Source organism: Mytilus californianus, unplaced genomic scaffold, assembly GCF_021869535.1.
Source record: "Mytilus californianus isolate M0D057914Y unplaced genomic scaffold, xbMytCali1.0.p SCAF_12, whole genome shotgun sequence".
NCBI classification, from domain to species: domain Eukaryota; kingdom Metazoa; phylum Mollusca; class Bivalvia; order Mytilida; family Mytilidae; genus Mytilus; species Mytilus californianus.
In genome coordinates this window covers 15,892,846-15,916,229 of record NW_026262604.1, presented here as the reverse complement: position 1 = coordinate 15,916,229, position 23,384 = coordinate 15,892,846, and the positions used below count along the sequence as shown (strand labels likewise).

Sequence of the window (23,384 nt, the reverse complement as noted above, 5' to 3'; positions counted from 1 at the left end):
ACCTTTACTCAGGCTATAATTTGAGATATCTGTACTCATGCTTTGATTTGATATATTTTACCTGTACTCAGGCTATGATTTGATATATTTTACCTGTACTCATGCTATGATTTGATATATTTTACCTGTACTCATGCTATGATTTGGTATATTCTTACCTGCACTCATGCTATGATTTGGTATATTCTTACCTGTACTCATGCTATGATTTGGTTTATTCTTACCTGTACTCATGCTATGATTTGGTTTATTCTTACCTGTACTCAGGCTATGATTTGAGATATCTTTACTCAGGCTATAATTTGAGATATCTGTACTCGTGCTATGATTAGGGATATTCTTACCAGCACTCAAACTTTGAGATATTCTTTCCTGTAGACCTTGCTTCTTAACTAAGGCAATACTTGGAGATAATAGTTCATGTATGAAGAATGAAATATTATGAAGAATATTATATTTGAGACATTCGGTCCTGTAATCTGAACAATTCATACTAAATCTCTTTCTTGCAATAATACATTTAAGATATTCTTCCTTGCATTATCTTGGAATATATATTTCAAGTTTAAAGTCAAATGTTACTAAGTTGTGTATTGGATAACTTGTGAATTCTTACGGTTCAGCAACAGCTGTTTTGTACGCAACTGGCACTCTGGACTGAATATTAATCTATTAGCGCACAGGGTAACCTTCAAGAATATAACATTATCCTGAAACAATATATGATGCTAAAAGGTAAAAGACAGGAAAATACATAATCCTAAAACAAAACAATATGACACAGGGTAACAGTCAGGAATAACATTATCCCGAAACAATACAATATGCTACCAGGTAACAGTCACGAATAACATTATTCTGAAACAATACAATAAGCCACGGGGTAGCAGTCAGAAATAACATTATTCTGACACAATATAATATGCTACAGGGTAACAGTCAGGAATAACATTACTCTGAAACAATACAATATGCTTTATCCTGAAACAATACATGTTGCTAGAGAGTAACAGTCAGGAATAACATCATTCTGAAACAATAAAATATGCTACAGGGTAAAAGTCAGGAATAACATTATCCTGAAACAACACAATATGCCACAGGGTAACAGTCAGGAATAACATTATCCTGAAACAATAAAATATGCCACACAGGGTAACAATCAGGAAAATACATAATCCTGAAACAATACAATATGCTAAAGGGTAACAGTCAGGAAAATACATAATCCTGAAACAACACAATATGCCACAGGGTAACAGTCAGGAATAACATTATCCTGAAACAACACAATATGCCACAGGGTAACAGTCAGGAATAACATTATCCCGAAACAACACAATATGCCACAGGGTAACAGTCAGGAATAACATTATCCTGAAACAATTCAATATGCCACAGAGTGTAACAGTCAGGAAAATACATAATCCTGAAACAATACAATATGCTAAAGGGTAACAGCCAGAAAAATTCATAATCATGGAACAACACAATATGCAACAGGGTAACAGTCAGGAATAACATTATTCTGAAACAATACAGTATACAACAGGGTAACAGTCAGGAATAACATTATTCTGAAACAACACAATATGCTTTATCCTTAAACAATACATGTTGCTAGAGAGTAACAGTCAGGAATAACATCATTCTGAAAAAATACAGGATGCTACATGCTAACAGTCAAATAACTTTATCCTAAAACAATACATAGAGAATATTATATGGCATTTTGAATATCACATCCGTATCAACCCGGGACATCAATGTAATACCAAGAGCTCTGTTCGAGGGATTATATTGGTTGAGGGTTGATACGGTGTGTGATATTTGAAAATGCCATATCATATACACTTTATTATATAACTCAAGTAAACTTTTTTTTCACGTGACATGACGTAATATACATTAGGGGTGTGATTAAGGCTTTGTAACCGTGACTGATATCGATGACGTGACGTCATATATATTAGGGGTGTGATAAAGGCTTTGCAACCGTGACTGATATCGATATCATGCATCATGGATGGCTGATACCGCATGGTTGACATTGGTCGTATTACACATACAATTTACATGTATTTACTACTAATTATATAATAAAGGAGCTTAATAAATGGGCCAGTGTACTGCAATCGTATAAACCCTCTGTAGAAAGATTTAACTTCAGGAAAAATAATATGTGCTGTATTGGTATATGAAATTCAATATATGGCATTATTGCATAATATATTTTTAACTTTTTTTAAAGAAGTAGAATACCTTGCTATATATTAAAGAATATGGAATAGATATTAGAAGCCGGTGAAAAACTGTTAGTTTGTAAATTGTTTTGTTTAGGTGAACAGGAATACAACCAAAAATTACTCAACAGAGGAAATGGTTTGGATGGCCAAGATGGACAAGACGGCCAGGACGGGTTGTCCCTCAGCGGTTTAGGTGGAAGAGGTGGTAGACGAGGCATAGGAGAAAGAGGTAGAAGAAGAGGTATGGGAGGTAGAGGTGGTTCTGCAGGAAGAACAAGGAATAGCGAAATAGGTGGTGTGGAGAATATCACCTGTCAGGATAACCAAGATAGTTCACACAACATACCACTAAATGGTGGCCGTGAGGATAATGAAGGCCATGGGGGTAATGGTGGCGGTGGAGGTAATGGTGGTAATGGAGGACAAGGTGGTAATGGTGGTCGGGGTGGAGGAGGGGGTAATGGAGGACATGGTGGCAATGGAGGACATGGCGGTAATGGTGGTGGTGGAGGTGGGGGTAATGGAGGCCATGGGGGTAATGGTGGTAGTGGCGGTAATGAGGATGTTTGGAATGACGGTAATGGAGGCGATGGTGGTGGTATTGAAGGACATGACGATGAGTGGTGGTGTTGGCGTTGGGGTAATTAAGGGCAGGGCGGTAATAGTGGTATTTAGAATGATTTTGACAGAAGGATCCGATTCAGATGACTGATAAGGCAGTTACGGTGGACTCATTTTAATTGACAAATAAGCCCTAAAATTTCTAAATACTTTACGCGTTGTTCATTTTAAGAAAATAATAGCATTTATAGCTTCATATTTTTTTTTATTTGCATGAAAACGTGCGACTCTCTGTCATATATACATCATGTTATGTACTTCCGCTAGGAATTCTGAAGAATATGTCAATTGGTCCAACTTTATTTTATGAAGATCGTGTATAATAGACCACTTGAATGTATAAAACCAAAGCCCAATTAAAACGAAAATTGTCATAAGGTTGAGCTATACTTTTGAAGCTTTCAGTGGAGGGTTTTTGGGGATGGGGCGTAGAGGGCGTACATACCCTTTGATTAGAAAATACATGTATATCATTTAAGCTTCAAATCTTCCATTTTTGTCTCGGTATATAATGACTACTGAAATGAAGTTATTAAAGATGGCATTTTTTAGAATTAATATTGATTCACTCATATTGTTAAACCAGTTGTTGGCATGTTACGGGTCATGATATTCTTATACAATTTATAATGGCATGATACTAAAATACCTACGGGAGGGATTGTGCTTGATTTCATATGATGAACACATATTAATCTTTCGATCAGTTTAATTGAGGTCTGGAGCTAGCATGTCAGTAACTGCTATGTTGTTTTGTGTACTGTTGTTTGTCTGTTTGTCTTTTTCTTTTTTAGCCATGGCGTTGTCAAATTATTTTCGACTTATGAGTTTGAATGTTCCTTTGGTATCCGTCGCCTCTCTTTAACTGCTAGTAGTCCTTTGTTGATTTATGTTGATCATTGCAATTTTGCTTAGTTTCTTCTGTTACCAAGTCTAACATCAGACTTCTTTTTTAAACTGAGTTTTACTGAGCGCATTGCTGTATGTTTGTTTATTCCACATTAGATAGATGTATAGGGAGAGGGTTGAGACCTCACAAAACATGTTTGTTCCAGCCGCATTTTTGCACCTGCCCAAAGTCAGGAACCTCTAGCCTTTGTTAGTCTTGTGTGCTTTTTTTCACTCTTATGTTTCGGAGTTTAGTGTGGTGTCTCTTTTGCTGAACTAACATACATTATTGTTTAGGGGTCAGCTGAATCCCGCCTCCAGGTGCAGGATTTCTCGCTGCGTCAAAGACCCATTGGTGGCCTTGGTCTGTTTCTTGCACTTTGGTCGGTTGTAGTCTCTTTAACACATTCCCCGTTTCCATTCTCTATTCTAGTTTTCAGGAATTACGCCCCCTTCAAAAATCCTGGATCCGCCCTGCATTTGTCATTTTTGATAATAATTAACGGTATGCATCATGGGCAGTATACTTGCCTTTAGATAAAGAACTGTTCGTTGGGCTATCCATTGATATACCAAAGCAAGTATATTAGAAATTAGGATATCTGATTTTTCTATTTGAAATTGTATGTATCATATATTTTGACGTTTATAAGATAATGCACTTCCTATTTTAAAGAATAGAAATTAACATTCGTAACAGTGAAGTTATGTATAAGCAATTACAGGTGCACAGTTTACTCAATTTGTAATTCCAACGAAGTGACGTCTAAAATATGTAAGATGAGACCTGTTGGCCATTTGGATAAGTACTCTTTCAAAGTTCATGGAAACGACTTTCATTTTATCATTTCATTTAAAATTTTTTACTTAATTCAGACGGAACACTATTATTTGTTTCTTTCACATATTATCGGATTTCCACGAATAATTAAAATTCAAAATATTCATTTTTCCCTTTGACATGTTAGATGTGCTAATTAAATCATTACAAAAATATTTATTGGTTTAGTTGTGTCCTGTTGTTGCTATCTCATTTACATGTGCCACAAGTGAGTCGGGATCTACTTACCCTTCCAGAGCTCATGAGATCACCCCTGGTTTTTGGTGGGTTTCGTGTTGTTCAGTCTTTAATTTTCTATGTTGTGTTGTATACAGTTGTATGTCTTTTAGTCGTTTTTCGCTTTTTAGAATGGCGTTGTCCATTTGTTTTCGACTTATGAGTTTGAACATCCCTGTGGTATCTTTCGCCTCTCTTTTACGTCTATCTGAGGCTAGTTAAAAGTTAACATTCTAGATACAAATATTTGATTAGTAAATTTGGCTGTACCTGTAGAACACTTATTAAAAACGGTATTTCACATCCTAAATTTTACGGTAATATTAATTGTACTAAAAGCGCGGAAATCACTATGTGATCCGCGTAAACTCATCGAACCTTGAAACAAACTTATTAGTAAAGGTTATCTTACCAATGTTGTAATTAGATCTTTGAATATAGTTTACATTGGCACAAATATCGATTTTGTCATCAGCAAATTAAAACATAACTAAATTTGTATTCTTTTCAAACGTTTTTTTTAGATGTATAAATACACATCCATGCACGTCCATTTTCTATATAGAGATTACTCTATCTATTATAATATATTATATTATACATATTTATTAACAGGTTTACTCCTAACTATCCTAGTGCCTGTCGATACTTTTATTTTGGCATTGCACAAGTCATGTCTTCTTTGACTGTCCATGACGTTAAAACACTAAATCCCTGAGATGTGTTTTAGTTGATTTTAGATCCTGATGCATGATTTATTTATTAATAATTGTTTTTGGCTTTTAACTAGCTTTCAGTAACTGCGAGTACTCTCAAATCGTACTTTCGTGTTAAGTTGACATGTTGATACAATTTGTAATGTATTTTTGTTATTCAATGTTTACTTAATTATTCAGTGTTATATCTAGTCTCACTATTTTGAATATATACCAACTTTGATAAGTGTTTAGTATGACGATAAATTTTCACTTTTGTTCTCGTACTAGGAACAACAAAATTATTTATTTTGTAAAAATTATTTCCGTACTCCATGTATACCTTACAACAAAATTATTTTTATTTACCTGTGTACGTTATTTTACTTGGCGGCATTTTGTCCAAGGTTAATATGCCCAGCTAACACAAACTATTTTCGTGATATTATTGACTGGTTATATATATGTTTATCAGAAATATTTTCAAAAAAATATTTTAAAGACATTTTGTTTACATCAAAAATTAGGTGTGAATGATATTTTACCAATAACATTTCATCCAAATGTTTGATTGCTAATATAAAAACATTAAACGTTTAATAGACATTTTTATAAACGAGAACAGTTATATGTCGAGGAAACATTTCTTTACAATATTCAAACAATATCGGATGGACATTTTTATATTATAATTATAATATATATTTGTAAGATGTGTAAAAGAAATGTTTATAAAACATTTTTGATTAATATCTGCGTAAAGCATAGGTTTTATGTATAATAAAATATCCTTTTGATGTAACATCTAAATAATTTTCTTGTCCTAATTAAAAATATAAGCTGGTATTACTAATGAATATTTCAATAACGTCATAACAATATATTTTTCAATTTTATTTAGAAAATATTAGTTGAAGGCTATTTTATAAACATTTTAACATAATATGTCTTATAGATATTTGTAAGATGTATGCCACAAATGTTTATCAAATGTTTGTTAGTAATATTTGAGTGAAGCATGTGTTTGATATGAAAAAGAAATATTTTTTAGATATCACATTTACATGAATGTCTCCTCATTTTTATAGAAAAGCTTTAATAATTCCAAAGAGGTTATATGAGATAACCTCCTTGATAATTTTAACCTTTGATGAACATTTTAGTCATGTATTATTACCCCGTTTTGAATGGTTTTACACTAGTCATTTTGCGGGCCCTTTATAGCTTGTTGTTCGGTGTGAGCCAAGGCTCCGTGTTGAAGGCCTTACTTTGACCTATAATGGTTTACTTTTACAAATTATGACTTGGATGGAGTTGTCGCATTGGCACTCATACCACATCTTCTGATATCTATGTATAGGAATTTGTCTGTAATTGGTGAATACATTTACGCCACTGTGTTATTTTGCTATGGTCATTAGTTTTCTTGTCTTTCATTTTTGCTTATGTACTTTTTCTATAGAGTGTCTATATGCCATTTGTTTTTCTTTGTTGACACATTTGTTTGTTTTTATAGTGATTAAGATTATAACAATAATGACTGCTGTGTCCCAATTTTTGACGTTTTTACCTATTATGTCTATTTGTTTGTTCACACATTGTTGTCAATATATTGGAATTCTATGCGACTGTCATACAAGTGAGATGTGTAGCTAGCTACACGGTTTACTCCTGGTTTGCCCACTTTTAATTATACCAATTATCTATTAGTAAAGAAAACAAAAAAGACGAAAGGTTTAATGAACATACAATTGTATAGTCTGTTCCAACTTAGGAATATAGTTTATTAGTGTTTTCTATATATTCAGGTATTTTTTATTTTGTACTTCCATTTTCATTCGTATAGAAAAATAACAATTAAATTAAAAAAATTTTTCTCAATAATTTAATATCAATTCAATGGATTCATTTAACTTACATGTACAACTATTGACAAAACAATGACATTCAGTAATAAAAGTGTCTTAATAATTCATTAGTTTCTGAATGATTTTCATGATATAAATACACCAATATATATAATATATATGAATCAAGTTTATAAATGCATTGCATATTAAGGTAATAATAAAGCACATGTCAAAATAAGTAGTATGGGGCACTATATGTATAATGATCGGAAATACAATATTTTATATATATGTATCAAAAGTCACAAAACATTAAATTTACAAAGTCACAAATTACAATATTTCACTAAGTTGTTCAGTTTAAATTGAGAAGGTGGGATGTTGCGTCAGAGTAGTTGATGAGTCCTTGTTGGTATCTGTCTTTCAGTAGTTGGAGTCTATCACTCTGTATCTTCGTCTTTTTGGTGGGCGGGCTCCTCCTGCTGCATACTGGATAATATTACATTCTGTTAGTGCATGGGTCTTCTTCAGTAACTCAATGATCTCATAGATGTAAGGGTGGGCATGTTGGAGTCTCTTCTTGATTTTGTTGTGCCATCCTTCCAGGTGATGCGTGGTCCTTCTGTGTAGTAGTGGTTCCATAGAAAGTGGTATTCTTCAACCCAGAACTCTGTCACGTAATCAGTAAATGATGTTGTTACGGGTATGTTGTCAGCTTCACCTATGTATTCTAAAGTTGTTAGCCAAACATCCTCAACTAGGTGGGGTGGAAATTATAAGAGTTAATACTGTTCAAATGGTGTCATATACAAAGCTTGGCTACTGAACAGTTGCATTTTATATTCTATTTGTTAGAATTGATAGGATATTTTTTATATTAAATTTCAGAACAGTGTATTTATCAAAATTTAAAAAAAGAATAAGTTGAATAAATATAAAGAAATTCAAATGACATTTATTCTAATCTTTTCTTAGTTTCATTATTTTACTTTAAAAAAATTTCAGAATGTACCAATAATTAAAACTATTTGTTGACAAATGCTAAAATTTAATTCACATTTTTGTACACATTTTTAGAATTTTTTTTTTGTCAAATTCAATATATTTTCCTGCTAAAAATTATATCAAATATAAAATATTTTTGCACATTTTCCTTGCTTTAATAGCAGAATATAATATCTTTCATAAAATTTTACAGGTAAAATAATAGGCAAAAAATATGACTATAATTCAGAAATAAACTATAATTGTTAAAACAACAATCCCCCCTATGTTTACATATGCATGTAATTAAAAGTGGGCAAACCAGGATGACACCAGCTACACAACCAGGTTTAATCCACCATTTTCTACATAAGGAAATGCCTGTACCAAGTCAGGAATATGACAATTGTTATCCATTCGTTTGATGTTGCCAATTGATAAAGGACTTTCCGTTTTGAATTTTCCTTGAAGTTCGGTATTTTTGTTATTTTACTTTTTATGTACCTCTTTGTGTCTTTATGTTGTCGAATTGCTCTCTCATTGACGTATGCCAACATTTCCTGTTATTCATATTCAGAAGGTGCACTCAAAACCAATCTTTGTTTAAACTAAACACATAAAAGGTTTGGCATTACAAAACTAAATCGACCTAGCGTACTTCAGTTGGAGCTTTTAAGAGTTGTGTCCAGTATTGGGTCTCTAAAACCCCATATACTTATCACATTGGTAAACGATTATATCACATTCATGTTCGCAATAGGTCTACAGTGCACGTTTACATCTAACAATCATTTTTAGTCGATTTTAAAAAAATGATAATATTGGGGGGAAAAGGAGATAAATGGTCTAAAACATGAAGAATATAAGGACCTCTATCCAGACACTGGTTTATTTCATACGCATGCTAATACCGAATTAAGCAGATGTTAACCTCGTTTCGTTACTATCACGTTTCGTACTTTATGGACATCATAAATCCAGACGCTATAGATCTATTTCTAATGCGTCATTCTATGATGCGGCTGAATGGTCGAAACTAGAATATATGTCGGATTAAAGGACTATAAGAGGACGACCATTTGATTTCGGAAAAGGGGGCGGGGGTTTCTAGATTGACATTTTTTTTCATCTGCTACGCATGCTCATTTATTTTCACTCTTGTACACATTTGTATTCTCAACTTTCTTGCATTAAATGTTGCAGAATATTCATTTTCGTCTTGTCTTGTACAAAGTCATTGTATACAGTTCTTAACAGGCCAAAAACTAATCTTTTTTTTTAAATCCTCCTCTCTTTTTGCTTTTGTAATACCAAACATCCGGGAACCAGTGCGCTCTAATCTGCAATTAAAGGTATGTTGAATTTTTCAGCACAAGTCAGGATAAGGTATTATAGTTCTGACATGAAATAACTGCCACATTATTTGAACTTAAGACAACTGAAGTAGCCATTAACGCTTGAAATTGCAAAATTTAACATAGACAGCAATGAGGCCATAAATAAGTGGTTTTATTCCTTAAGGACACCGCCACAGTGGTCTTGTATTAGAGTGCTCACCTCGTGTGCGAGACTGGGTCGTAGTTTCGATTAAGGAGTGGTTGAGTTCCGGAATAAGCAGAAAGACAAGTCGGCCCGATATCAGAATAACGTGCCTGCGGACTGTTAACTTGTATACAAGCACGTTAAAAATTTGACCCAACTGTCGGTCTAGTATAATCATATGGCATAATTTAATAGGTTCTCGTCCTTATATGCATGTAATAGTTGCCACTGGACGTGAACACTAATCCATTGTCATCTATCTTAAGGTTGGCTTCGGTTAATGACCAGTAGCAATTACTAGTACATGTAGTAGTTATAAGGGCATATAGCACTCAAAATAATCCATTGTCACTTGACGCAATGTACTTTTATGTACTAGTACTGTTAGTAACAATTAAATATTGTTGTAACTTCCTGTAGTCACACCCGATGAGTAGTATTCCTCAATGAGACAACACTTATATACATTGTATTATAAACGACGTATTGAAACCACTGAAACACTACACTATCCACTTAGAAGTGACAATTTATGTGGATTATTTTTCATACTTAGGAACTACGTTAATAGTCTTTGTCATAAATTATTAGTAATTTATTATTGTTGATGTAACTGGAAGCATGAAGACATATGTAATAGTTCAGATTTTGCTCTTCATTTATTTGGTCTGTGTGTCTGGTCAACGAGGGAGACGTATGTATTCATTATATCATTTATATATGAACACATTTACACTTTAAATTAGCAAAAGGCATATGAAATTTCATTATTGATTTTCACGTCTTGTACGTGTTTCTTTTTTGTTGTTGTGTTACTGTCTTTTGACTTTTATCCAACATATTCTGTTATATAATTTGGTTCTTCTGAGAATATAATCAGGTATTCATAATAATTGTTAGTATATGAGCTGTCTGGTGTGTTATTTAATCTCAAGACCAAATTAAGGAAACCCAATAAGTAACTTCACACAGAGTAACGCTTTAAATGGAAATAGGACTTTCAATTTCTCTTTACCACTTTTACCATGAGATCGTAGTTATAAATAGATAAAATTTCAAAATGAAACGAATTTTTATCCTGATGATGCCGCGATGATACAGTTTTCTTCTTTTTAAGAAACAAAACCTATTGAAAAAAGTTTCCAAGAATATCAATTTATCGAATTATGAAAATGAAGCAATAAGCTCCCATATATAGCAGACAAAATCTTGTCCAATCTGTATAAAATTAGATTAATTTGATGCCAATGATATAACTATCCAGCAGAACATAAATGAATTTATGCTTGCAAATGAATAAAGACAAAACTGTATAGAAATAAGATTAATATGTTGCCAGTGAAACAACTATCCACCAGGTAAAAAATGAATGCAAACCGCCTCGTAGGTCTCGTGTTTTCCTCGAGTGCGGGAAGATGTGGCTTCGAACCCGGCGGGGTCAAACCAAAAACTTTAAAATTAGTATTTGCTGCTTCTTCTCTTAGCACATAGCATTAAGGAGTAAGAGCAAAGACTGGTCGGGTCGGAGTCAGACGAATTTGTCCGGGCAGGGTGATAATATATATTTTCCTGCGAGCTGTTACCTTGTGAACTAGCACATTAAAAATAAATCCGGCTCAGCGTGTCGGTCTAGTACAAAGCAGGGTTAATATTCATATTACATAAACATGTTCTAGTCCTTAGTATGCAGCTAATTTTCCGCTGTATGTTAAACAGCCATCCATCATCATCAAAATGAATTCATGCTTGAAAAGAAGTAAATATGTATGGGATGCTTTCCTGTTAATTTGTACATCTACCTCCTATCTATTATCTACCTCCTATCTATTATCTACCTCCTATCTATTATCTACCTCCTATCTATTATCTACCTCCTGTCTATTATCTACCTCCTATCTATTATCTACCTCCTATCTATTATCTACCTCCTGTCTATTATCTACCTCCTGTCTATTATTTAACTCCTATCTATTATTTGCATAACTTGTGTTTCTGAGAATGTTTTAACTCTCCATTACCAACCGAAACAGTGTTTACATGTAAAAGTACAAAAAAGATTTGATAAATAGATTTTTTTTTCTTATTAATGCATGCATTATAATACAAATAAGAATGACGAGATTTATTCGTCGATACTTAATCGACAGTCGATCAAGCTCGATCTCAAATGGTTCGAAAGAGCATTTATTCATTAATTACTGACACTAGCAATCTTACTGTTCCAGTGATGTTCCTCAGTGTTCATATTTTGTTTATTCTCATTCTATATAGGGAGGCGCCGATGCTTTCTACCAAAGGAAATTGGAGTATGTCGTGCTCGTAAAACAAGATATTATTTCAACCAGGAGACTGGAAGTTGTGAAGAATTTATCTATGGTGGTTGCGGCGGAAACAGAAATAATTTCTCTTCATTAGAACGTTGCAGAAGAGCATGTGAGTAGAAACTATATGAGTTTAAATTATTATAACTGTAACTCATTGGGTAAGAAGTTCGTAAGGGCAGTGAAATAAATGTTGCAATACCGCCCTTTACCGTATGGCCTATTTATACTAAGCTTTCCTGTTGTTTTTTTTTATATTAACGATACTTTTTTCTGTATTCAGTTTTTTTTTTTTTTAGGTATCTTTTCTGTATTCAGGCAATACTTTCTGTTATTCTTTCTTATATTCGCGGGAAAAAATTCTGGCTATAACTTGAATTATTTCATATCGGTTAAGAATTAGCTTCTCTTATTGCATAAAAAGGGGCCACATGACATTCTTTTTTCTTCAGTAATAATTTCTATCGGTCTTTAACAGAAAAAAAAACGGACCGGAAACCGGTCGTTAACAGACTTTTACATGTTAATGACCGGTGGGGCGTGGTTTCCCTGTTTAGAGAGATGTCCCTTTAATAAAACATTTTCCTGATTTTATTTTTATATTGAAGTTGTTGAATTGTTTACCATATATTTTTAATTATAAAATTATAGAAAACTTTTTGTTTTCATTTACTGAAAAATTTCATTTAAATGAATGGTAGTGACTTATAGTTATCACAGTGACTATGACTGGTCTTCACTCTTTCCTATAGAAATCGTACAATGACTCGAGTTTGTTTTGAACAATTTGAATTTAAGAGAATTTTTAAAAACATGGTTCCTCAATGAAATAAACATAATAGTTATTGAAGAACTGGTCATTATCGTGATACAAGGACTGCCCGTAGGACAGTGATATTGACTGCGACAGCGATAATGACCTCGCCTACGGCTCAGTCAATACCACTGTCCTTTAGGCAGTCCATATATCACGATAATGACCGGTTTTTCAATAACTATTATGTAAATATTTAACCTGTACTCATGCTATGATTTGATATATTCTTCCCTGTACTCGGGCTATATCTGAGATATTATTACTTGTACGTAGGCAATAACTTGACATATTACATATGGTGTAGTATTCTTCTTTTTTCATTGGTGATTACGATCACTTGATTCAAAGGGTATTTAAGTATATACTATGTTTCTATTTATATATATGACGATCAATATTAAAAATCTTACAAAACGCTATGTTTCTTTTTATATATACATGTATATATATTGACCTTTATACTTACCTAAGGCAATACTTGGAGATAATATTTCATGTATGAAGGATATAATATTTGAGAGTTTCGGTCCTGTAATCTGAACAATACTTTCGAAATCTCTTTCTTGCGACAGTGCATTTAAAATATTTTTCCTTGCATAATCTAAGAATGTATATTTCAAGATTGAAGTCATAATGTTACTTAAATTGTATATTGGATAAATTATTGATTCTTGAGTTCAGCAACAGATGTTTTGAAAGCGACTGCTACTCTTGACTGATTTTTAATCTATAAGCACACAGTGTAACCATCAAGAATAACATTTTCCTGAAAAAATACAGATCAATGCTATAGGGTAACAGTCAGGAATAACATTATCCTGAAAAAAATACAGGATGCTACAGGGTAACAGTAAGAAATAACATTATCCTGAAACAATACATGATGCTGCAGAGTAACAGTCAGAAATAACATCATTCTGAAACAAAACATGATGCTACAGGGTAACGTCAGAAATAACATTATCCTGAAACAATATAGAATGCTACAGGGTAACAGTCATGAATAACATTATCCCGAAACAAAACATGACACTAACTACAGGGCAACAGTCAGGAATAACATTATCCTGAAGCAATTGAGGATGCTATAGGGTAACAGTCAGAAATAAAAAAAAATATCACGAAACAATACAGAACGATACAGGGTAACAGTCAGATATAACATTCTTATGAAACGATACAGGATGTTAACAAATGAGGCAGTGTACAGCATTGAATTTCGTAAAAATCATATGTATTTACAGTTCTAATATATAAAATTACATGTATGGCAATGAAGTATCTAATATATATAAATATATTTTTATAAATTTTAAAACGAAGTGGTTCATAGAATAAATTGCTATAAATTAAAGAACATGGAAAATAACTTCTTAGTTTGTAACTTGTTTTATTCAGGTGAACAGGGATACAACCAAGAATTTCTCAACAGAGGCAATGGCTTGGATGGTCAAGATGGACAAGACGGACAGGACGGACAGGACGGGTTGTCCTTCAGTGGTTTAGGTGGAAGAGGTGGTAGACGAGGCCAGGGAGGAAGAGGTGGTAGACGAGGAATGGGAGGAAGAGGTGGTAGACGTGGAATAGGAGGAAAAGGAGGCTCTGCAGGAAGACCAGGGAATAGCGGATTAGGTGGTGTGCAGAATGTCACTTGGCAGGATAACCAATATAGTTTAGACAACGTATCACTGAATGGTGGCCGTGAGAACAATGGAGGACATGGTGGCGGGGGTGGTAATGGGGGTAGTGGGGGTAGTGGTGGTAGTGGGGGTAATGGTGGTGTTTGGAATGGCGGTAATGGTGGCAGGGGTGGTAATGGGGGTAGTGGGGGTAGTGGTGGTAGTGGGGGTAATGGTGGTGTTTGGAATGGCGGTAATGGTGGCAGGGGTGGTAATGGGGGTAGTGGTGGTAGTGGGAGTAATGGTGGTGTTTGGAATGGCGGTAATGGTGGCATGGGTGGTAATGGGGGTAGTGGTGGTAATGGTGGTGTTTGGAATGGCGGTAATGGGGGCAGGGGTGGTAATGGTGGCAATGGGGGTAATGGAGGACAAGGCGGTAATGGTGGTATTTTGAATGGCGGTAATGGGGACGATTGGGGTAATGAAGAATATGACAGATATGCTGGTGTTTGGAATAGGGGTGATGGGGGCAGAAGGGGTAATGGAGGACAAGGCGGTCATAAGGGTGTTTGGAATGGCGGCAGTGGTGGCGGTGGGGGTAATGGAGGACATGGTGGTAATGGGGGCAGTGGGGGTAACGGAGGACATGGCGGTAATGGAGGACATGGCGGTCATAGGGTTGTTTGGAATGGGGGTAATGGAGGACATGGTGGTAATGGCGGCAGTGGAGGTAATGGAGGACATGGCGGTAATGGGGGTAACGGAGGACATGGCGGTAATGGAGGACATGGCGGTCATAGGGTTGTTTGGAATGGGGGTAATGGAGGACATGGCGGTAATGGGGGTAATGGAGGACATGGTGGTCGTGGGGGTAACTGAAGATTTAATCGTGATTATAACCTTTTGATCCGGTATGACAGCTATAAAGGTGCACGCACTGTAATTGACAAATAAACGCTGAAATATTGAAATATTTTAAGCGTTAATCAATTAAAAAAATTCCAATAGCATTTTAAGATTCATGTTATTTTCTATATGAATGCAATCCTCGTATATATGAGAGTGTGGATGGGGTGTACAGAAATGAGAATAATGGACGAAACGGGCAGACGAATACAGGACAAAAAATATAAAGAATAGAGAAAATTAGGTGAAAAAATAAAGAATTGAAAATAATGGGGTGCTAGAATATAAAGAATTGAGAATACTAGGAATAATTTAGAAAGAATAGAGAAAATGGCTAAAAAAATTAAAGAATACAGAATTGATGTCCCCCCCCCCCATCCAGTCCCTGATATATACACCTCATGTTATATGTTCACAAGTGTTGAAAAGTATCACGACTGAGAGATATATTTTTTTTTATCTTTAGCTAAAGGTAAGTTATATTGGATATTGCAACATAGGAAAGGTAATGTCATAATCGGTATGTTGAAGTAAAATCGGAGCCAATTTATAATCCTTTTTTGTAGTTGTAGTCAAATCTAGGCGTATCTGTTGCATATATTATTCCAAATTCTATGGGATAAATGCAATGAATATATAATCCTCAAACCTAAAACAATTCAAATGATCGACACCATATTTCATATACAAAAAAGGTAAAAAAAATTGGGAGAAATTCGTTTGCGCCTGAAATGCGTCCTTTTGCATCAATGTGTCCTTTTACGCAACTCATTTGCACCAATACTACATTTGCGCCACTAGTATTAACAAGAGGCTCATGAGAGCCTGATATCCCTCACCCGTAATTTCAGTTTCAGGCATTTGACTTATTTGTAGATCTTACTTTGCTGAACAATTTTGTCATTTACACTTTCTCACTTTCTATAATAATATTAAAGATGATACATAACCCAAAAATGTAAAATTTCCTAAAAATTAACTATTTCTGGACAGTGACCCAACAATAAGTTGTCCTATTGGTCTAAAGTTTTCTTGACAGGTAGATCTAACCCTGTTAAACACTTTCACCTATATCAGTTTTGCTCTTACTGCTTTAGTTTTTGAGATGACTTCATTTGACCCCTATGTTCTATTTTTAAAAACTGCCGCCATGTTTTTGAATTGATCAAATCCCCGAATACAATCTATAAACTAGATTCCCTAAGAAACATTGAATTATAGTTTTTAAGTTTCAGAGAAGAAGATTTTTGAAAAAGTAATTAGACTTTCCCAAAAAAAGGAAAAAAAAAAAGTTTTCAGGGCAATAACTCCTTAAGGGGTTAATTGACTATTTTGATCATGTTGACTTATTTGTAGATCTTACTATTTTGTAGTATCATAACAGATAGATCATAACCCATCTATCACTTAAACTCACTTTCACTTTTGCTCTAACTGCTGTAGTTTTTAAGATATAAGCCAAAAACTGCTTTTGTCCCCTATGTTCTATTTTTAAGCATGGCGGCCATGTTTGTAAATCATGGATAAAAACTTCGGATATAACTTATAAACTAGATACTCTAAGGAACATTCAGTTAAAGTTTGGAAGTATTTGGCCCATTGGTTTCAGAGAAGAAGATTTTTTATAAAGTAATAAAATGTAAAAATGTAAAAAAATAAACGTTTCAAGGGCAATAACTCCTTAAGGAGTCAATTGACTAGTTTGATCATTTGACTTATTTGTAATAGTTAGGTTAACTCCTAACTTTCCTACTGCCTGTCGATACTTTTATTTTAGTTTTTAAGTTTCAGAGAAGAAGATTTTTGAAAAAGTAATTAGACTTTCCCAAAAAAAGGAAAAAAAAAAAGTTTTCAGGGCAATAACTCCTTAAGGGGTTAATTGACTATTTTGATCATGTTGACTTATTTGTAGATCTTACTATTTTGTAGTATCATAACAGATAGATCATAACCCATCTATCACTTAAACTCACTTTCACTTTTGCTCTAACTGCTGTAGTTTTTAAGATATAAGCCAAAAACTGCTTTTGTCCCCTATGTTCTATTTTTAAGCATGGCGGCCATGTTTGTAAATCATGGATAAAAACTTCGGATATAACTTATAAACTAGATACTCTAAGGAACATTCAGTTAAAGTTTGGAAGTATTTGGCCCAGTAGTTTCAGAGAAGAAGATTTTTTATAAAGTAATAAAATGTAAAAATGTAAAAAAATAAACGTTTCAAGGGCAATAACTCCTTAAGGAGTCAATTGACTAGTTTGATCATTTGACTTATTTGTAGATCCTACTTAGCTGCACATTTTTGCCATTTACACTTTCTCTCTATCTATTATAATATTAAAGATAATAACCAAAAACAGTATAATTTCTTAAAAATAAACTATTTCGGACAGTAACCCTACAATGGGTGGTCCAATTGGTCTGAATATTCAAGATAATAACCAAAAACTGCAAAATTTCCTTAAAATTATCAATTTAGTTGCAGCAACCCAACAATGGGTTGTTCGGTTCTTCTGAAAATTTCAGGGCGGATAGATCTTGACCTAAACAAAAGTTTTACCCCTGTCAGATTTGCTCTAAATGCTTTAGTTTGTGAGATATAAGCCAAAAACTGCATTTGACCCCTATGTTCTATTTTTAGGCATGGCGGCCATGTTTGTAGATGGATAAAAACTTCGGATATAATTTATAAACTAGATACCCTATGGAACATTCAGTTAAAGTTTGACGGTATTTGGCTCAGTAGTTTCAGAGGAGAAGATTCTGGAAATAGTTTACAACGACGACGACGACGGACGCCAAGTGATGGCATAAGCTCACATGGGGCCTTTCGGGCCCAGATGAGCTAAAGATACCTATCATCATTTGCACCAAAAATAAAGTATAAGATTACGCAATTTTTTCTTAATAAAAACAATAAATGACTTCACTTCTCCTTTTTAACCGGGTATAGGACCAGTAATTGACATTGGCCTAGTTAAGGTCATTGCTTCGGTACTATTTACAAAGACGATTTACTACAAACTTTTCATGATTTTTCCGTTCAAAAGCTCTTCGGATTCACGTAATAGATATAGTGTTAATTTAGTTTACTAGCATTGGGTCGATGCAGCAGCTGGTGGACTGTTAGTTCCCGGCTCAGTGGTCAATGCATCAGTACAATGACATGGTTTATTACAAAATTTCCGTAATTTTTCCGTTGAGAAATAATTAAGAAACTAAGGTTCTAACTCCCTCTGGCAAAGTTGACCTTAGATGAAATTGGCTATTTTAAATCCCTTTCGGTCATACAGCTCTTCGCGTGTTCCTATCTTGTTCATCTTTGGCTTTCAAATAGTGCTCTTTATTTCATCTATTTTTTTAGTAACCACAATTTAATAGGGATTACTATGTACGGTAGATACTAAAATATATGTAAAGGTAAACTGGCGCAAATGAATTCCGTAAATTGGCGCAATTGAAACTTTTGAAAAATAATATTTGGCACACACAAGTGATACATTTTGAGCAAAAAAACTGCTGCCAAATTTATAATGCATATTGGTATGTTGGTTTAATTTTGCTTGAGAAGCCATATATTAGGTCTGAATGGGGATTTCTTTGTTCTTCAACTTTTTAGACAACTTTTCTCTTTTCTTTATATTTTGACCATTATTCTCTATTCTTTAATTTTTTTTCACCCTATTATTCTCTATTCTTTATATTTCTTCACCCTATTATTCCCTATTCTTTATTTTTTAGGGCTTATTTTCTCTATTCTTTATAATTTTTGCCCGGCTTCATTCTGACTATTTGCACATTATTTTCTATTCTGTAAACTCCATCCAGACCCTTCTGTATGTAATAGAAAAGAAAGGATATGGGGTATCCATCCAGGACACAAAACCATTATGGGCACAGCAAAAAACACAAAAAACAAAGAATCAGCGCTTTTATTGCAGTTCTTTATCTCAAAGTCACAATGAGGCCTTCAACACAAAGCAAAAAACTCTACCCCTCACAGTAAGATTAAGACGGTCCCTAGCACCGGTTTGAGTGGAATTCTTGGCAAACTCCACAACCGTGAATTGAAGAACAAAGCCATGGATTAATATCAATAAAATCAATCTGGCATAGAAATCAAACATGTACTGTCATAATTAAGTTTGCTTGAAACGAATAGGAAGTCGGCGAGAACAGAAGTATAGTTGGTTCTCCGAATCAAAGGAATATAAATCGTGATTGTCTGTTTAAAACATATTCATATACATCATGTCAATCTTCAATAAAAAATCTAGACAGCACTTTGTCAATGTCAGTCTCATAAAAGTTTGTGTTAGAATGAGAGTTTTATATATAAATTTCATTAATTAATAATTCATTTATTTATTCATATTTTTTAAGTAATTTTGTCCATCCATAATTATCTTTGAAACACAATATTTAATTTTCTAGAATTTGATGACACAAGTAACAGATATATACACCACATGAGGGTCTGACTGGGGGTCCTCATTTCTGCATTCCATGATTATTTAGACCACTTATTCTCTATTCTTTATATTTCAGCCTATTTTTATATCGTCATTTCTGTGTATCTGTAGTATTATATCGAGGCCACATATTCTACTTATGAACTTTTCAGCTATTCCAAGTTTTAGGTAGCACAGTGAACGAATGCTCACAATTGAAATTCCTACAGCTAAAACTAACAGAAGTAATGTTATTTGTCTTATATTATGGGTTTCGACTGTGACCCCTAAAACAAATAAAACGAGGTCTTCATATTCAAATAACCAGACTGTTTTAGGGAACAGTCATTATTTATCAGCTGAGGGGGTCGGTTCATTTTAGGGGGGGTCATTACCAAACATATCATACAGTTGGGGGGGGTTGCCATCAAAAATTTTATTTGACTGGGGGGGGGGGGGGGGTCACACAATGAAAGTTTTTATGTCTGACAAGCATATAAATTGTTGACGATATTGAAGTGAGTGTGCAATCTTTTAAATAATTTCTGTCATTAAATCATTGGTCATGTACAGCACTAGCAGGATGTCTAAGTTCTCAAGGGTAGTGAATCTGGTCACTCCTTATCACAGTCATCTGTTATGGTTCATTATCCCATGGAACTATCATATTGACTCTGTCAATATAATACTTCCATGATTATCAATAGGATGTGAAAGTTTCCATCCGACTTATCTCAAGATTAACAACTGTATAAAACATTTGTCTCTAGTTTTGACCACAGGAAACAATGAGTTTTAAAAGTTTCTGAACATGTGTATTACAACTTTCTAAAGTGTTCAAATCATTTTGATGCGATTACGGATAGATATACATGTAGGACTGTAAAAGGTGTGTACGTTCTAAAATAATTTGTAAATATGTATAATTATTTTATGAAATTATTACAAAGATATCGAATAATAATAAGAATTTTTAATGTTCAAATCGAGGGCCCTTGTTGGGCAGCATGGCATTCACAAAACAAGACACTGGGGTTTCGTAAAATATTTTTCACATTGAAATAAAATATTGAATGTTCATATAATTATTAACCTACATTTATATTTCTTTATCTCAAATAAATCATGTACATTTTTGTACATATTTGATCCAGGAAGGACTAGAACCATAAAATCAGCAATATTTGTAATGTGCTATTTTTAGTTGCACTTCCAAGAGTGGGATTGAAATAAAAAAATAACTATATGATGAGAAAATTAAAATCCACAAAACATTTATAAAACTTCAAAATTTTAATAAAGGCATTAAAAGAATTGAGACATATTGTTTACTCTTTTTTTATGTTTTTTCATTCACAAATAATTCTGTGTCAGACAGTAAATTTACATATATTCATAATAGAGGGAAAATCATTATTGAAAGTTTTCTTTTTACGTCATTTCATTCATTTATAAGAGCACATGCTCATGTATATAAACAAATTTGGCTAGAATTAGCAGTTTCAAAACCAGGGACAATCTGTATTAAGATATGACTTCATTCTGTTCATGAAGGTTCAAGTTAAAATGCAATATATTTTTTTTCATTTAAATGCTTATTTTGTCCATTTTTCTTCTTGCATGTGTCAGATATTCATATTCGAAAGAAAAGAAAAACAAGAAGAAAAACTCTATTGTATACTCAGGGTTTTCTCAAAGAAGATTACAACTGAAAAATGTTTACTAAAATCAGTTGCATCAGCTTCAAAAGAAAGAACATGGAAGGTCATGATGAAACATCAAGGCAATATAATATTTACAGAATATCACCAGAGACATATATACACATAATATATGTCTCTGATATCACTTACTAGTGTTTGCTAACCAGACAAAGTAAATTATCTTTATCAAATTAATTAGTTCAAGCTACTTATATAAAATAACAGAACTATAGTGTAGAATGTATTATAAAATATCAGTTCAAAATCAAAGAAAATGAGTACTGCAATCAAGGAAAATCTTTTTATGCTGTATTCTGTTACGGAGAGTGTCAATGTCCACATACTTCTCATAGCTATTTTTCAAGTCAATGCCTGCAACTTTGTACTATGTAACTTGCAGTTATCATCTTCTCCCAACTGTTAATGGATAGAGATTTTTGTTTGGTGTGGGGGGGGGGGGTCAAACTTTTCAAACTATGTTCTCAGGGGGGGTCATCATGTGATTCATAAGAATCATGGGGGGGGGGGGGGGTTGCCAACAAAACCTTTTAATGTGAAAAATTTGAACCGACCCCCTCAGCTGATAAATAATGACCATTCCCTTAAGCAGAGACATATATTTGTATACATATTTCACTGTTGTAAGTGAAACAAAGGAAACATAGTTTTTGTAAGTATCAAACAACCGATGTGATTACCGAAAGACCAACGCAAAACGGTTTTTTTTTATCGACCGATAAACGATAAACTGCAAACCCCACTCCCTCGGAAAAAACAATTAGACACACAACCACACAAATCACTTTTATTACAGCTTGCCGAGGAGATGTCATTTTGTTATATATTATTCCGCAAATATGCATATAGACAACGAATCTCTTACGTCAACTTAACAACTGGGCAATGACATGAATACAGTACAACATCACCCAACAGGCGTCCATGCAGAGTCAGCTTTAATATAAGGTTAAAGTATTGCTTTATCACAGGTTACAGTATTGCTTTATATATGGCAAATCAGATGTAGATCCTGGTTGGATTCTGAAACAGGGAAAAGTAGAGTAGGGAAAAGTAACGTTTACTTATGAGTTGGACTTTTAATATATATGTAACTGGATCCATAAATCCGCCTCTGTGTAATTAGGTTTGGTCAGATAGATGAATACATTACATAGTCAAATCAAATCAAACAAATGTCTTTATTCCTAATTAAAGCTAGGGTCCATAAAGTGCATATAAATTAAATCAATACAAATCACAAAGTTCATACAATATCCACACAAACAACACATGCTATCTAACATACATACTGATTGTTGATAAAATAAAATGTTTAGAACAAATATGGAAACATGATTATGAATTTATACAGTACAAAGAGGGATAACTCCATTTGTTTACCTTAACTTGACTGGTGTGTCTCGTTTTTCCTGTCTCATCTGGAAAATTTTATTTAGATACAGACTAAAAACTGTATTAAAATCTAAATCTTCAGATAACAAGATTTTCAGAATTTATGTTTCTAAGATTCGGAAACTGTTAAATCTGATCGACTATATATAATTGTATATTGATATTTATATATACTGAATTAACAGTTATGTTCTTATTCAATACTTCAAACGAACATAAAGCATTTACAAAGTAAAAACTCAACACAGTTTTTGGTTATCAGCTCGCCCCG

At 33.6% G+C, this 23,384-nt stretch overlaps 2 protein-coding genes across 2 annotated transcripts; both read left to right on the top strand.

Annotated features, from left to right (window-relative positions):
- Positions 1 to 2,489: 2,489 nt before the first annotated feature.
- LOC127722305 (uncharacterized PE-PGRS family protein PE_PGRS20-like) lies at positions 2,490 to 2,894 on the top strand. The gene has a single exon (XM_052229195.1). The coding sequence runs from the start codon at positions 2,490 to 2,492 to the stop codon at positions 2,892 to 2,894; it is 405 nt and encodes a 134-aa protein (XP_052085155.1).
- Positions 2,895 to 10,338: 7,444 nt separating this feature from the next.
- Positions 10,339 to 15,656, top strand: LOC127722304 (uncharacterized PE-PGRS family protein PE_PGRS20-like). The gene is made up of 3 exons (XM_052229194.1): positions 10,339 to 10,577; positions 12,155 to 12,316; positions 14,420 to 15,656. The coding sequence occupies exons 1-3, from the start codon at positions 10,505 to 10,507 to the stop codon at positions 15,517 to 15,519; spliced, it is 1,335 nt and encodes a 444-aa protein (XP_052085154.1). The 5' UTR covers positions 10,339 to 10,504; the 3' UTR covers positions 15,520 to 15,656.
- Positions 15,657 to 23,384: the final 7,728 nt, after the last annotated feature.

Coding starts and splice junctions, on each gene's coding strand:
- LOC127722304 (XM_052229194.1), top strand. CDS start 10,505: ATGAAGACATATGTAATAGTTCAGATTTTGCTCTTCATTTATTTGGTC. Junction 10,578..12,154: donor GTCTGGTCAACGAGGGAGAC/GTATGTATTCAT, acceptor CATTCTATATAG/GGAGGCGCCGATGCTTTCTA. Junction 12,317..14,419: donor AGAACGTTGCAGAAGAGCAT/GTGAGTAGAAAC, acceptor TGTTTTATTCAG/GTGAACAGGGATACAACCAA.
- LOC127722305 (XM_052229195.1), top strand. CDS start 2,490: ATGGGAGGTAGAGGTGGTTCTGCAGGAAGAACAAGGAATAGCGAAATA.